This window comes from Eptatretus burgeri, chromosome 10 (assembly GCF_056783735.1).
Source record: "Eptatretus burgeri isolate ZD-2024b chromosome 10, Ebu_testis_v1, whole genome shotgun sequence".
Taxonomy (NCBI): Eukaryota; Metazoa; Chordata; class Myxini; order Myxiniformes; family Myxinidae; genus Eptatretus; species Eptatretus burgeri.
The window spans coordinates 86,612,983-86,629,614 of record NC_140970.1 but is presented as its reverse complement, the minus strand read 5'-3'; the positions used below and the strand labels follow the sequence as shown (position 1 = coordinate 86,629,614).

General features: G+C 44.9%; 2 protein-coding genes across 13 annotated transcripts in view; one reads left to right on the top strand and one right to left on the bottom strand.

The window, feature by feature from the left end:
- CCDC50 (coiled-coil domain containing 50) overlaps positions 1 to 11,080 on the top strand; it is a 169,122-nt gene extending 158,042 nt beyond the window's left edge. For all 7 annotated transcript variants that reach the window (XM_085899175.1, XM_085899177.1, XM_085899176.1 and 4 more), the window contains 2 exons: positions 77 to 147; positions 9,743 to 11,080. In XM_085899175.1, the coding sequence (XP_085755301.1) occupies positions 77 to 147; positions 9,743 to 9,894 (223 nt within the window). In that variant the 3' untranslated portion in view covers positions 9,895 to 11,080. The remainder of the gene's footprint in view (positions 1 to 76; positions 148 to 9,742) is intronic.
- EIF2B5 (eukaryotic translation initiation factor 2B subunit epsilon) overlaps positions 1 to 16,632 on the bottom strand; it is a 59,897-nt gene that overhangs the window by 14,581 nt on the left and 28,684 nt on the right. For 4 of the 6 annotated variants that reach the window (XM_085899166.1, XM_085899169.1, XM_085899170.1 and 1 more), the window contains 4 exons: positions 14,714 to 14,837; positions 14,392 to 14,517; positions 14,153 to 14,260; positions 10,631 to 11,408 (listed from right to left, as the gene is read on the bottom strand). In XM_085899166.1, the coding sequence (XP_085755292.1) occupies positions 11,352 to 11,408; positions 14,153 to 14,260; positions 14,392 to 14,517; positions 14,714 to 14,837 (415 nt within the window). In that variant the 3' untranslated portion in view covers positions 10,631 to 11,351. Of the gene's footprint in view, positions 1 to 10,630; positions 11,409 to 14,152; positions 14,261 to 14,391; positions 14,518 to 14,713; positions 14,838 to 16,632 lie in introns of those variants that run through there. The other 2 variants (XM_085899167.1, XM_085899168.1) reach the window with 1 other exon arrangement.

Here is a 16,632-nt window from a genome sequence, read left to right as displayed (position 1 = left end):
CTCAGTTTTTAAGCTTTTCATCAAATGGAAACTTATTGGTTAAAAATGCTGAGATCTTTAAACGTTTGCTCTGCAGGCCTCCACCACCCAAAAACATTGCAGAGGATCTAGATCCGACATTCCACACGAGCTCTGCTGCCAGACATGGTAAGACAAGTACTTTTTATGGCCCACTTATTCACCCTTGGATTTCTGCATCACTTGTACTATTTCACCACGTGCCAAAGCTCATTTATAACATTTATCAAGCTGCCTTAAACCATCCATATCCAGTGCCCAACTGTGACTGTGGATGTCGTCCTGCAGTTGGGGTACTTCTTATTAGGAGGTTGGTGGCAGGATTTGCACTCCGGCCACCGTAAAACCCTTCATTCCGCAATACATTCCAGAAGCATAAAAAAAAAATCTGAAAACCCAATCTGTGGAAGTAGCTCCTGTGCAGCTTCCCTTCGCCGGGCAGCTCACCGGATGACGGGATTGGGGAAAAGCCTTCGGGACCCCCAATCTTTGACAGGAAGGAAACCACGGGGTAACCTTCCCGGGTCAGATTGCGGTAGTGTGTGTCGGGGTGGTGCTGAGGTGTCGTCCACCAGACGGCGGTCTCCTTGGGTGGGTGCCTGGAATGTCCCATCCCAAAAAGAGGATGATTACCTGTCATTGTTATCTGAGCTCGTGTTTGGACATCGGGATTGCAGCACTGAGGTTCAGAGACTAGATTGCGGTGAGATCATGGCGGATTACACCTACTATTGGTCTGGTCGCTCTGGTGGTTACCAGGCCCAAGGAGTTGCTGTGGCTGTGTCCAATAAGCTGACTCCAATGATAATTGATGTAACACCGGTCAACGAGCGTATTATGAGACAAAGGATTCATCACTCGTTGGGTGTCATGTCTTTGTTCTCTGTATATGCTCTGACTGAGGTGAGTGATCTCACTGTGAAAGACGCATTCTACGCCACGCTTGAGTCTGTGGTTGATCAGTGCCCAAGGTGAGATACACTTCTCCTCTTGGGGATTTCAATGCATCGACTGGAACTGATAGGGATGGTTATGAGACGTGTGTTGGTCCCCATGGGTCTGGAACTGTGAACCTGAATTGCACAAAGTTCCTTGACTTTGCTAGAAGCCATGGACTTAGGGTGGCTGGGTTGGTTCACGGTTTTAGTGTCCACAAGCTCATCGCTGGACTTGGTATTCCAACTCTCTCTTCCTCTTATGTGGCGACTTCAATTGTCATCACGCCAGTTGGCTAGGTGTGGGTACCTCTCTCACCTGCCATGGGACATCAGCAAAAGCTTTCTGCGACTCATTGGGACTGACTCAATCGGTCAACTTCCCGACCCGGATCTCAACCAATGGTACTCCATCTCTTCTGGATCTGATTTTGACAAATTTCCCTGACAATATCTGCTGCTCTTCCTTTGCTCCAATTGGTTCTTCTGACCACGTCCTTGTTAAAGTGGACATCTCTCTGGCTGTTATCAGAGAACCACCTCACCGCCGTCGAGTCTGGCATTTCACTCAAGCCGACTGGCAGGGTCTCCGAGCAGCCATCAAACTTACAGACTGGTCTCCTATCACTACTTTCTCAAACATCAACTCATCCTGGGAATTCTTTCAAAGAAACTTGCTCTCCCTCATGCACAGATTTATCCCCTCTCGTGTTCAGTTGTCTTACCCTTCCTCCCGCCCTTGGTTTACTGAAGCTTGTGGCGAGGCAGTTGTCCTGAAACAACTTGCCTTTGCCTCATGGAAAGCAAACCCAACTGAGGGCAATCTCAGTTCTTTCCACAAAGCTCGGAACAAGTGTGTATCTACCCTCAGGAGAGCCAGAAAACAACATCTTTCTCATCTCAAGTCTGAACTCTCAAACCTCTCTCCCTCCTCAAAATCCTGGTGGCGTTTAATCAAATCTGTTTCTGGTGTATGTTCCCCCTCCATCCCCTCCCTTACCTCAAATGGCCGCACTGCTGATTCCACACGTGATAAAGCTGAATGTCTAAACTCGGTGTTTGCAGCTAAATCTTGTGTCCTAAACCTATCACTATCTCTACCCACTTTACCCAGTCGCACCCAACTGTCCCTGGACTCTGTATCCTTTTCTCCTGACAAGGTGGAGAGCTTGCTTTCAAACCTCGAGTCAGATTCTGCAACCGGTCCAGACGGCATCAGCCCACGTGTCCTCAAAGCCTGCTCTTCTGCTCTTGCTCACCCTCTCTCTGTTCTATTCACCCTCTCATTTTCCCAAGGTCATCTGCCATCTGCTTGGAAATCTGCTAACATCACTGCCCTGCATAAAAAAGGTGCAAAAACAGATCCCTGTAACTATAGACCAATCAGCCTTCTCCCAATCATCAGCAAGGTTATGGAACCCATCATCGCTTCAGACATGAAATCCTTCCTCTTCTCCAATGGCTTGATTTCCAATCATCAATTTGGTTTCAGACCAGGTCACTCTACCCTAGATATGCTGCTACTGCTCTCCCATCAATGGATGGAGGTCCTCAATGCCAGACAGGAAATCCGAGCCGTATCCCTGGACATATCACGTGCTTTTGACACAGTCTGGCACCCTGCCCTACTCACCAAACTCTCTTCCCATGGTATTCAAGGCCATCTCCACTCATGGCTCGCAGACTTCCTCTCCTGTCGCAGTCAACGTGTGGCCCTAAATGGAGTTCTTTCATCCCCTCTTCCTGTGCAGGCTGGAGTTCCTCAAGGTAGCGTTCTGGGCCCTGTTCTTTTTCTGGTTTTCATCAATGATCTCTCGGACTCTCTGGAAAATCCTCTATTTCTCTTTGCCGATGACTCCTCTCTGCCGTACCATCTGTCATCCCTCAGACCGGCAAGCAGCAGCTTCTTCGCTCACTGCAGATCTGGATAAAATCACAAACTGGTCCAACACGTGGAACATGTCTTTCAATCCAGACAAATCTCACACTCTCACTATGTCTCTTCGAAAGGACCGTTTAGAAAACCCCCCCATCCACTTTCTCAACAATCCTCTGGAAGAAGTCTTTTCTTTCAAGCTTCTGGGTCTCACTATCTGCCATGACCTTTCCTGGGAAAGTCACATTTCCAACCTTGCCTCAAAAGCCAGTCGCCGACTGGGAATCCTCCGTCGTGCAAAGTCCTTCCTCGGCCCTCTTGAGCTCCTGACCACTTACAAAGCTTTTGTCCGTAGCCTGATGGAGTACTGCTCTCCCCTCTGGGCTGGTGCTCCTGCCTCCCACCTTTCTCGACTTCACGCTGTCGAAACCAGGGCTTTTAAGATCATTGGCATCTCCCGCAATGAAGCTGAGTCTTTGGGCCTCTCACTCAATCACCGCAGGTTGGTCGGTGGTCTTTCTGTCTTCTACCGACTCCTCTCCAGCCTTGCCCCCCTGCTCTCTCTGCGATTTGTCCCAACCACATTTCCACAGGGCGCTCAAGGTCCGCCAACAACCCCCTTCTGGTAAAACTACCAAAATCACGAATCACTGCTCATCTTCACTCTTTCATTCCTCTTTTTTCCCGCCTTTGGAATAAACTTCCTCACTCTATTCTTTCCCATTCTTCCCTCCAGGCTTTCAAAACAGCTGTTCACCACCACCTCTTATCTTCCCCCATCCAAATCCTCGATCTTTTCTACCCCCCGATAATCCACCCAAGCCCACTTCCTTCAATTCTCCTGCTTTCCTTCCTGAAAGTCCCTGTAATGTCCATCTTCTCCTCGCCATGTTCCCCGTCCCATCCCCATCCCTCTCCCTTCCACAGTTCACCTGTGTCTGTTCCCCAATGATTTGTCCCTTCCACTCCCGCCCCTCTTGTCTCATGCCTCCTTGCTGTGAGTTGTGTGTTAGCTCTCATACGAGCCTCGACCAAGGTATACAAAAAAAAAAAAAATAAAAAAAAAAAAAAAAATAATAAAAAAAAAACACTGGTGGTGTGACAAGGGAGATTGACCACGTGCTCGTTGATGGTCGCTGAAGGATGATCCAGAACTGCAGGGTCTACCGGAGTGCTCAGTTCCTCAATAGCGATCACCGGCTTGTTGTAGCAGCTCTTAAGTTGCACCTTAAATCCAGGAGAATGGTACCATCCCAGCCTCGGCTGGATGTTGGCAAGCTCAAGGATGAGAGGGTAGCTGAGGAGTTTGTGAATAGGCTGAGTAGAGATTTGAGGGCTCTGGGTGCTTTGGGGGATCCTGAAGAGTTGTGCAGTGCCTTCAAGACCACCGTCCTTGATGTTACCAGTAGATGTCTTGGAACTCACCGGAGGGCGAAGAAGAATTTTGTCTCTCAAAAGACACTGGTTGCCATTTCCCAGAGTCGCAGGGCCAGGCTGAATAGCAGAGCTGAGCTGTTCAGGGAGCTGAGGCATGAAACTGTAGTGCACTAAGGGTGGACAAGGAGGCCTTTGTGCAAGGAATCAGTGAGGGGGTAGAGCATCACCTGTGGTCAAATGATTCTTGTCTTTCTTTCAGGGGAATTCGAGCATTGCGTTCGTTCAAGCCCGTCCCTCGGTGTACTGCAGTTCGAGCAGAGGGAGGTGGGCTCTTGACAGAGGAGTCCAAAGTGAAGGCCCGCTGGGCCAATTACTTTGAGCGGTTGTACCAGGCTGATCGACCAGCTGTCGAGTTGGACGTCAAGGGTGTTACTATCCCTATTGCTGACCCTCCAATCAACTGTGGTCCACCTTCATTTGTGGAAACACAGGCTGCGTTGAACCAGTTGAAATGGGGGTAAAGCTTCAGGGATCTGTGGCATCCATGCTGAACTTCTCAAGGCTGGTGGAAATGCTGCACTCATGTCGTTGCATGCAGTTCTGTGCTCTACCTGTAACACAGGCATCATCCCAACTGACTGGAAGAGGGGCCTTGTTGTCCCTCTCTGGAAAGGGAAGGGTGATCGCTAAGACTGCAACAACTACCGAGGGGTGACACTGCTCTCAGTGCCGGGCAAGGTCTTTGCTCGGATAATTCTTGATAGGGTTCGCCACCATCTGCTTGAGCACGAGCATCCAGAGCAGTCAGGCTTTACACCAAAGAGGTCAACGAATGACCATACGCTTGCTCTTTGGGTCTTCACCGAACACAGACGAGAGTTTCGGCAGGGGCTGCTTGCAGCCTCTGTTGATCTCTGCAAAGCATTTGATTCAGTAAATCGGGATGCCCTCTGGAGGATTCTTGGTCTTCGTGGGGTGCCACCAAAAACTGATTGATCTGATGTCTATACTCGACTCTGGCACTGAAAGTGCTGTGAGATGTGGTACCATCTCTGACTTATTTCCAGTTGTTACCGGAGTTCATCAGGGGTGTGTACTGGCCCCCACACTTTTCAGTGCTTGTGTGGACTAAATTCTGGGGACGATGTTGGAGAGATCAAACTGCAGTGCATCGTTTGGGAATGTCAAGATCTCTGACCTTGGTTTCACAGATGAAGTAGTCATCTTTGCGGAGACTGGATATCCTTTTGGGGGCCTTCGAGGTGCTGAATGAGGAGTCGGAGCCGCTGGGATTTTGGGTTTCCTGGGTCAAAATGAAGATCCAGGTTTTCATTGACATCTTGGATGCTGGTGTCCTGTCTGTACCTGTTGGTGGTGAGGATGTTGAGGTCCTGGAGAGATTCACTTACTCTGTGTGGAGGAGGAAAGTCTGAGTGTTCAGGTCCTTGGTGCTTCCAGTCTTGATCTATGGGTGTGAGACTTGGACTCTGACTAGGGATCTGAGACGGAGACCTAATTCCTTTGGTACCAGGTCTCTTCGGAGAATCCTTGGCTATCGCCGGTCGGACTATGTCTCCAATGAGCGGTTGCTGAGAGACTCAAAAGAGATTTGTTACCTGCATAGTCCCGTGAGCGTCAGCTGTGGCTGTATGGACATGTGGCTCATTTTCCTGACGCCGATTCTGCTCACCAGATTCTCTCAGCGAGGGAGTCTCGTGAGTGTAGGAGGCCAATGGGCCGACCATGTGCCTCTTTGGTTGCAGCAGGTTGATCAGCATCAAGGAGATGGGGATAGGTCAGGCATCTGCCTCGGGGGTGGCCAGACCGAGGCCCCTGGAGTACCAGCGGAAAGTGGATGCAGCGACGTGCTGCTCTGGTGCATGCTCCCAAACCTGACCTGACCTTAAAAAGAGCTGTCAGCAACTCCTTTTTTTGTTTTATGCCTCCGCTGCCTAAGGCATTAGGTTTTTGGGTTATTCGTGCATCCTTGATCAATTTTCGTTGCCCCAATAACTTGTGAACCACTAAAGGGATTTTTGACAAACTTGTTACAAATGTGTATTATGATGTAAAGATGAACCGATTCGATTTTAGATTTAAAGGGTCAAAAGTGATGTGACCTTGAGCGGAAAGTAGCAGATTTTAGTTAACGTCCGAACCTCTTCTTCTTCTTCTTCCTCTTTCGGCTTGCTCCCGTTAGGGGTCGCCACAGCGGACCAACAGTCTCCATTTCGCTCTATCCTCCACATCTTCCATTGACACTCCAACCACCCGCATGTCCTCCCTCACCGCATCCATGAACCTCTTCTTTGGCCTTCCTCTTCTCCTCCTGCCTCACGGCTCCATCTTCAACATCCTTCTCCCGATATACTCCGTTTCCCTCCTGTGCACATGTCCAAACCATCTCAATCTCGCCTCTCTCACTTTGTCTCCAAACCGTCCTACCTGCGCTGTCCCTCTAATATACTCATTTTTTATCCTATCCATCCTCGTCACTCCCAACGAGAATCGCAGCATCTTCAACTCTGCCACCTCCTGCTCCGCTTCCTGTCTTTTTGTTAGTGCCACCGCCTCCAAACCATACAACATAGCTGGTCTCACTACCGTCTTATATACTTTCCCCTTCACTCTTGCAGCTACCCTTCTGTCACAAATCACTCCTGCCACTCTTCTCCACCCACTCCATCTTGCCTGCACTCTTTTTCACTTCTCTCCCACACTCTCCGTTACTTTGGACAGTTGATCCCAAGTATTTAAACCAATCCACCTTCCCCACCTCAACTCCTTGCAACCGCACCATACCACCACCCTCCCTCTCATTTACGCACATGTACTCCGTCTTACTCCTACTGACTAACATTCCCCTTCTCTCCAGTGCGTACCTCCACCTCTCAAGGCTCGCTTCAGCCTGCTCCCTACTCTCCCTACAGATCATGATGTCATCCGCGAACATCATAGTCCATGGAGACTCCAGTCTGATCTCGTCCGTCAATCTGTCCATCACCATTGCAAACAGGAAAGGGCTCAGAGTCGATCCTTGGTGCAATCCCACTTTAACCTTAAACCGGTCTGTCATTCCTACCGCACACCTCACCACTGTCACACTGTCCTCGTACATATCCTGCACGATCCTCACATACTTCTCCACCACTCCCGACTTCCTCATACAATGCCACATCTCCTCTCTTGGCACCCTATCATAAGCTTTCTCTAAATCCACAAACACACAATGTAACTCCTTCTGGCCTTCCCTATACTTCTCCATCAACATTCTCAAAGCAAACATCGCATCAGTGGTGCTCTTTCCTGGCATAAACCCATATTGCTGCTCACAGATCGTCACCTCTCCTCTCAACCGAGCGTCCACTACTCTTTCCCACAACTTCATAGTGTGGCTTAACAACTTTATCCCACTGTAATTTCCACAGTTCTGCACATCACCCTTATTCTTGAAAATCGGAACCAGTACACTTAATCTCCACTCCTCCGGCATCCTCTCACTTTCCAAGACTTTATTAAACAATCTGGTTAACAACCCCACTGCCATCTCTCCTAAGCACTTCCATGCCTCCACTGGTATACCATCTGGGCCAACTGCCTTTCCACTTTTCATCTTCTTCATAGCAGTCCTCACTTCATCCTTACTGATCCACCCCACTTCCAGATTCACTATCTCCACCTCTTCCAACCTTCTCTCTCTCTCATTTTCTTCATTCATCAGCTCCTCAAAGTACTCCATCCACCTTCTCAACACACTCTCCTCGCTCGTCAGCACATTCCCATTTGCGTCCTTTATCACCCTAACCTGCAGCACATCCTTCCCAGCTCGGTCCCTCTGTCTTGCCAATCGGTATAAATCCTTTTCCCCTTCTTTTGTATCCAACTTCTCATACAGCTCATCATATGCCTTTTCCTTGGCCTTTGCCACCTCTCTTTTTGCTTTTCGACGCCACTCCTTGTACTCCTGCCTACTTTCTTCATCTCTCTGACTATCCCACTTTTTTTTCGCCAACCCCTTCTTCCTTATACTTTCCTGTACTTCCTCATTCCACCACCAAGTCTCCTTATCTACCTTCCTCTGTCCAGATGTCACACCAAGTACCTTCCTAGCTATCTCCCTCACAACTTCTGCTGTCGTTGCCCAATCATCCCACCCATCTTTACCACCATCCAACGCCTGTCTCACCTCCTCCCTAAATTTCATGCAACAGTCTTCCTCCTTCAGCTTCCACCATCTGGTCCTTGGTTCAGCCCTCACTCTCTTTCTCAACCTCACCTCCAAAGTCATCCTACAGACCACCAATCGATGCTGTCGAGCTACACTCTCCCCTGCCACAACCTTACAGTCACTAATCTCTTTCAGGTTGCATCTCCGACTTAAGATGTAATCCACCTGTGTGCACTTTCCTCCACTCTTGTATGTCACCCTGTGTTCCTCCTTCTTCTTGAAATACATATTTACCACTGCCATTTCCATTCTTTTTGCAAACTCTACCACCATTTGCCCTTCCACATTTCTCTTGTTGAGACCGTCCTAACCTGTGGACCATTAAATGGATTTTAATCAAACCTGGTACAGGTATGTACTCTGATGCAAAGATGAACTGATTAAATTTTGGGTTCAAAACATGAACGGTGTAAGGTCAAGTGCCTTTTCATTGAAAATTTGTTGCACAATAATTTGTGAACAACTCAAGAGATTTAATCCATACTTGACACTTTTGAACCATGAGTGATACATCGATGAACTGATTCCATTTTCGATTGAAAAGGTCAAAGGTCTTGCGTTTTTTGAAATCTTTTTGCAGACCATAATTTGAGTTTAGAAGATTCTGATGTCTCTCTTCAACTTTTCCCTTTCTCTCTCAAGGGCCCTTTAATTACCTCTGCCGCCAAAGGTGGACTGAGGTTTTGTTCACCCTTGTTTGATTGTCTGTGAGCAGGATCTCAAAAAGTGGGGAATGGATTTGGACAAAACTTGGTGGACAGATTGGGTGTCTGCCAAGGATGAATTGATTAGATTTTGATAAACATCTGGATCCGATAATTTTTTTGAAGTGATTCTTCACCATTGAGAAATAGGGTCAAAAATGATGTCGAGCACAATATCTCAAAATGTTATGCACTGATTTGGACAAAACTTGGTGGATGCGTTGGGTCGGTGACAAGAACAAGCCCATTACATTTTGGTTCAGGTCCGGATGCACATTCGGCCTATCAGTGGGATACAAAACGTAAACTGCTCAGCCTGGCGGAGGTATGCACTCTTTCAAGTTCTATTCTAGTTTTTTTTACGTGAACTTTAATTGAAATCAAACGTCAGTGGGTTGACTTCTAACATGGGCAGCGGCATGTCCAGATGCATTCAAGTCAAATTGTGCTTTTTAGTTTTTAATTTATTGAAATTTAAAAAACTTACACTGAGTTTACTGTGATTCCTTCCTTGGAGAGAAATGGTGGTGGTTTTATTAATATATTTTTTGTTTTTTTTAAACCTTGCCTCCATATTTTCTGGCTGCCCACTCCATTCCTCCAGTCCCTGCTTTGTCCACCAACTACAAAGATGAGGAGAGGGAGGTCGAGCGTGGCCCACGGGCCAGGTGCACTGAGGGAGAAAGCAGAAGTGCAAGTGCAGCCAGGGGTGATGGGAAAGGTAATGGGAAAAAGGAAAGCTGCAAACAGCAATGACTGCAGTGAAAGAGGGAACATCATGAGGGATGTTGAAATGTTTTTCAATCTGAGGTATTGGCCACAATTTGTGTTGACTCGACTCGATTTGAAATTTCCCTCCTCTGCTGTATGTCACCTGACTCTCTCTTGTGGCCTCTCGTTTGGTTGATTCGGACCAACTGAAAGTGGTTTTGAAGATTGTTTTTTTTTTTTAAAGACCCTCTTCCCCCATTGGCAGCATTAGAATGGTTCCTTTTTTGCAATTTGGGTTCTTTTTTTTTCTTATAGCATTTTGCACTTTAAAAATGCTATCCCTTATAGTCATTTGAGCACTTTAGGTGGTTTGGTTAGTGGATCATTTGTGGTGCTGACTAACCCCCATTTTGATAATTTGTACATGCCTTAATGTAATAAGGCTTGTCTTACAGCTTCTCCACTTATTCCCGAACAGAGTTTATGGTACAGTTGTTTTTCCTTCGATTGTCAATTTTTTTTTTTTTTTAGTGTCTACCTCTTAAGGGACAAGGTATAGCATTTGCAAGTCGTACAAAAGGAACAGCCAGGGGGACCAAACAATTCTACCCAAGAAGTGGTGGGAGTTGACTTTACACAGACAGTAGGTTGCCTAAAAGCTCTGGGTTATGCAAAGATGGCAGAGAAGTCTTTGTGGCTGGACGGATGTGCTGCAGTCAAATTTGGTTGAGATAGGACCACCCACAGCAGTTCCTGAAAAGAACACTACAACTAAACCAAACACAGGAACAAGGTGTTTTTAATGTACAATTTGTAATCTTTCTTACCGCATGTTTGTAATAGCCATTGTAAGATTTATACATGTGCTTGCTTCAGTAATGTAAATCCAACATTGCACCATGGAATTGTTTATCGGTGTCGGTCACCGAGCTGAGTTAAAAAGGCAAAAGCCTTCGCTTGCCAATGCAGCAGGCTTGGCAACGCTATTGCCAACGCTTGCCAATAACAAAACCTCAAAAGACAGCCAGCTTGTTGTTTAAGCCCTACTCTTTGCAGAGCAAATGCAGTTTAAAAAAACAACAACTTTTTAGGTGTTTTGCAGACATTCGACATCAATTCTTCAGATCTTGTAACCACCCTGGCCAGTATTAAACAACTTGCTATGGAAACTGTAACTGTGTACTTGTGTGGTTGGATATTGCTGACAAAGCATTAAACATTTTGCATTGCATGTGTTTGTCCTGTGGTGATGAGGAAAGATTTCACGTTGGATCTCATTTGTCACAGCTACTTCGGAATGATACCAGAAATCATGAGCAAGGTTAAGCTAGATGGGAGAAAAGAGAGGCCACAGTCTGCATGTCATCACAGCGAGATCATCTTGAGACGGCTCCCGTAACATTTTCCAGAGCGACCGGCACGCTAGAATGGCAATTGCATTGAGATGGTGTAAGCGGTAACCTTCGTAACCAACAGGCTGCTCTGTGTGCTGAAGTGGATCTTCAGTCATCACTCGATTCCTCCTCCGCTTCTTTCAACCATTGGATGAACTTCAGCAACTGCAGGTGGGAAGATGAAATATCAAAAAACCAGTTTAGGTATTTGTTCTTGAGGATTCATTTTGTTTAAATTGGTACAAGTGACATTACGTCTCCCAATGCTTGTGCAACACTGCTCATACTTACTGGATTGAGAGTTTGATTTCACTTGTGAGATGGAATTTTTATTTTTAATAACAAGACTATTTATTCGGTGTATTACACTGAACACACGAAGTTGGAATCCTTTCATTACCCCAGAAAAAAAGGTTGCACGGCCATTTCAAAGAACCATGCCGTTGGATGGTACCAAAACCATTGTAAACTGATGAATTTCAGTTAAAATACAAGTGCTGCTCAGAAATGAAAAAGATTCATTATTTGTGGGGCTGTCAGGATACCCGAGACTGCGAGAAGTATGCATGCTGGCCTCTGAGCTGTGTGAAGGGAAGGTGAGTTATCAACGGCACCCAAAACAAATGACAATTTCTGTGTCAGAGGGGTGACTCAGAGGATTTTAACCTTGATAACAACATATCGCTTTTATGAAGGTTGAGAAATTAAAAAAAAAAATACACTAATCGACATTGTGAACCAGATTAAGAGTTTGTACAAGGATCTTTCACGGCCACAATTATTGTAGGGTGGACCGGCGAAGTTTTTGGCCATAAGTGTTTCACAAACCGGCTGGCCAGGCCTGACCAAGTCATCATGGCAGGAATTTGTAGTTTTCTCATGGTGCTGGCAATAGCTTGCCGACTTCATAAAAGACACTGGGATCTTTAACGTCCATCTGAGGAAAAGTACACTTATGAATAGCCCTGCCTGTGAAATACTGGGATGACAGTTTTTGGAGCTTGTGTAAGGTCAGGTCAGGTATGGGAGCATGTGCCAGAACAGCGCGTCGCTGCGTCCACTTTCCGCCAGTACTCCGCCAGGCCCATCCCCATCCCCTTGAGATGATGGTCAACCTGCTGCAACCATGAGGAATGTGGTCGGCCCACTGGCCTCCTCCACTCATGAGACTCCCTTGCTGAGAGAATCTGGTGAGCAGGATCAGCGTCAGGAAAACGAGCCACATGTCCATACAGCCGCAACTGACGCTCACGGACTATGCAAGTAACAAATCTCATCCGAGTCTCTCTCAGCAACCGCTCGTTGGACACAAAATCCGACCAGCGATAGCCAAGGATTCTCCGAAGAGACCTGGTACCAAAGGAATTAAGTCTCCGTCTCAGATCCTTGGTCAGAGTCCAAGTCTCACACCCATAGAGCAAGACTGGAAGTACCAAGGACCTGAAGACTCGGACTTTCGTCCTCCCGCACAGGTACCGGCAGCGCCACACCCCATGATCCAGTGAATCCATGACTCCCCAGGCCCGACCCAGACGTCTATTGACCTCTGACTCGCAGCCAGCAGAGACATGAATATTACTGCCAAGGTAAGTGAATCTCTCCACGACCTCAACATCCTCACCACAAACAGACACAGACAGGACAGCAGCATCCAAGATGTCACCGAAAGCCTGGATCTTAGTTTTGACCCAAGAAACCCGTAATCCCAACGGCTCCTACTCCTCATTCAGCACCTCGAGGGCCCCCAAGAGGATGTCTCAAGTCTCCGCAAATATGACTGCATCATCTGCAAAATCAAGGTCCGAGATCGACATTCCCAAACGATGCACCGCAACTTGATCTCTTCGACATCCTCCCTAAAATCCAGTCCATACAAATGCTGAAAAGTGTGGGGGCAAGTACACACCCCTGACGAACTCCAGTAACAACTGGAAATAAGTCAGAGATGGTACCACCACATTTCACTCTCAGTACCAGAGTAGAGTTCAGACATCAGATCGATCAGTTTTGGTGGCACCCCACGAAGACCAAGAATCCTCCAGAGGACATCCCGATTCACTGAATCGAACGCTTTACAGAGATCAACATAGGCTGCAAGCAGCCCTGGCCGAAACTCTCGTCTGCTTTCGGTGAGGACACGAAGTGCAAGGATACGGTCAATCGTTGACCTCTTTGGTGTAAAGCCTGACTGCTCTGGACGCTGGTGCTCAAGCAGATGGTGGCGAACCCTATCAAGAATTATCCGAGCAAAGACCTTGCCCGGCACTGAGAGCAGCGTCACCCCTCGGTAGTTGTTGCAGTCTTGGCGATCACCCTTCTTTCCAGAGAGGGACAACAAGGCCCCTCTTCCAGTCAGTTGGGATGATGCCTGTGTTCCAGGCAGAGCACAAAACTGCATGCAACGACACGAGTGCAGCATGTCCACCAGCCTTGAGAAGTTCGGCATGGATGCCACAGATCCCTGGAGCTTTGCCCTGTATCAACAGGTTCACCGCAGCCTGTGTTTCCACAAGCGAAGGAGGACCACAGTTGATTCGAGGGTCAGCAACAGGGATTGTAACACCCTTGACGTCCAACTCGACAGCTGGGGGATCAGCCTTGTACAACCGGCCCAGCGGGCCTTCACTTCAGACTCCTCTGTCAAGAGCCTACCACTCTTTGCTCGAACTGCAGTGCTCCGAGGGATGGGCTTGGATGAACGTAATGCGCGAATTCCCCTGTAAGCGGGACGAGAATCCTTGTGTAAGGATGAAATGTAATTTATATATTTTTTAAATTCCTCCCAATTGTGATGTCCCACTTCCACCTTTCATTGTCAATACAAATACAGGACCGATTTCTCTTTGCATAGGTTTCCAAATAAGTCAAGTAAATATTCATCAGAACAGCCTGGGTTGGGCCAAACTCACCCCGAGGTCCTTGTGTAGCGCTGCACTGTTACTTGATGGTGGCTGTGAGAACCATCGCAAAATTGCCTCTTCATCCAGCAGCTCACTCTCATAGAACAGCATGAGCACCTGGGCAAGCAGCATAACAATTCACTCAATCTCTTATTTTAAAGTAAATATATAATGAGGAACATTTTCCATGCTAACAAGTCAGCACTATTCCTTATAGACTCATCCAAGTCATCCCCAGGCTCACCAACCTTCCCAATGGTGCCATGCAAAGGTGGAAGGCTTGACCAAGCCTCCTCCACTGCAGCAAGGCAATCAAGATGGTCAGACGCCTTCTTTATGTAGTTCTTAAATACAGGCAGCCATGTTGTGAGCAGCTGTTGAGTAGGATAAATAAGTAATTACATAATTGGTATCGGTTAATGAAAAGGTGTGTTTTCATAAAAGCATAACAGATGGAAACAATTATTGTCAAAACACCATCTATTTGGTTAAGCAATGAAATGCAAACATTAATGAAATGTTCCTTCATGGACTTGTCCTTTGTGGTTTGCAACTTGGATGGAGAGGTACCTGTTTGAGAGAGGCAAGGTACTTGACAGGAGGGGCATCTGGTCCTGTCCTCAGCGAAGGCATTTCAAGCACGATGCGAGTCAGTGTTTGTGTGACATCACGTAAAGTAACGTTGTATGCATATCTGTGGGATACAGGGTAAATCACTCGTGTCCAAGCTCATAGAAGTGGTCAGCTGGACTGCAGCAGGTTTCCTACCACCATACGATCTGGGTGTTCTTGCACACAAAAGCTTGCTCATATACGATTGTATGCAGAAAAATTGTAGCTTCGTGTATTTCGCCTTTTTTATTTTAAATTATTCATCCAAATCCAGGTTTTCCGTTAACTCGAATTGCTTCCTCATTTGGAGGAGTTAATATGGCCAACTCACGACCAGCTCATAAATTTACTTGGAATTGACTTTTTATACTTTACTAGACGTGCCGATCGTTGCTTCGCCAACGGGTTTAATCAAACAGATTTAACATGTATCCACATATCTGTGAATCTCAATGAGGATATAAAATTAAGTGAAATTATATATATATATATATATATATATATATATATATATATATATATATATATATATATATATATATATATATATATATATATATATATATATATATATATATATATATATATATATATATATATATATATATATATATATATATAACATGAACTTTATGCAGTTTCCAACGGGAACATTTATTTTATGACAGCAGGAACACTTTAGTAGGACACAAAAGGATCACTCAAAATTATGTTGTTTTACTTCTTGAAATAATGGAAAAAATATATAAAATGATATGAGCAACAAACACGACATGTTTAAAAGATATATATATATATATAAATATATATCTTTTCAAATATATATAAATATATATCTATAAATATATATATATATATATATATATATATAAATATATATCTATAAATATATATATCTTTTAAACATGTCGTGTTTGTTGCTCATATCATTTTATATATTTTTTCCATTATTTGTTTAAATATGTTTAAATATGTTTATATATGTTTAAAAGATATATATATATATATATATAAATATATATCTTTTCAAATATATATAAATATATATCTATAAATATATATATATATATATATATATATATATATATATATATATATATATATATATATATATATATATATATATATATATATATATATATATATATATATATATATATATATATATATATATATATATATATATATATATATATATATAAATATATATCTATAAATATATATATCTTTTAAACATGTCGTGTTTGTTGCTCATATCATTTTATATATTTTTTCCATTATTTCAAGAAGTAAAACAACATAATTTTGAGTGATCCTTTTGTGTCCTACTAAAGTGTTCCTGCTGTCATAAAATAAATGTTCCCGTTGGAAACTGCATAAAGTTCATGTTCACGCTTCTTAGATCTCGGAAATACAGTAAGCCACCGATTTACATCAAATCTTTTTGAGTTGTTTCGCTAAAACGTTGTCAACACATTATGGGGCAATAGTCAATTTAAGTCGTACTCGTTCAATATAGTCATCCAAATATTTTAAGCACTGTGCAACATTTTAAGGTTAAAATGTTGAAGGACTATTTTTCTTCGTACAAATATTCGTATTTTCCCGGGGCTCTGATCCCACCATCTTGCATCACCTCGGTATCTACTTCGCCCCAAGACCTGTCAGATAGTTGATCAGAGCTTTCTCGATTCCAGATTTGCCGTGCGACTCACCTGGAAGCCCGATCAGGATGAGGGCAAACTTTTATGACTTTTTTTTTTCATGAAAATTTGAAAATCATTCATCACAGTTTAATTTGAAGGGAAAATTTTTTTTTTTTTTTTTGCCAATCGCAAAGCGCCGAATAAAGCCCGAAGGTGTCGATTTTCGCCAGT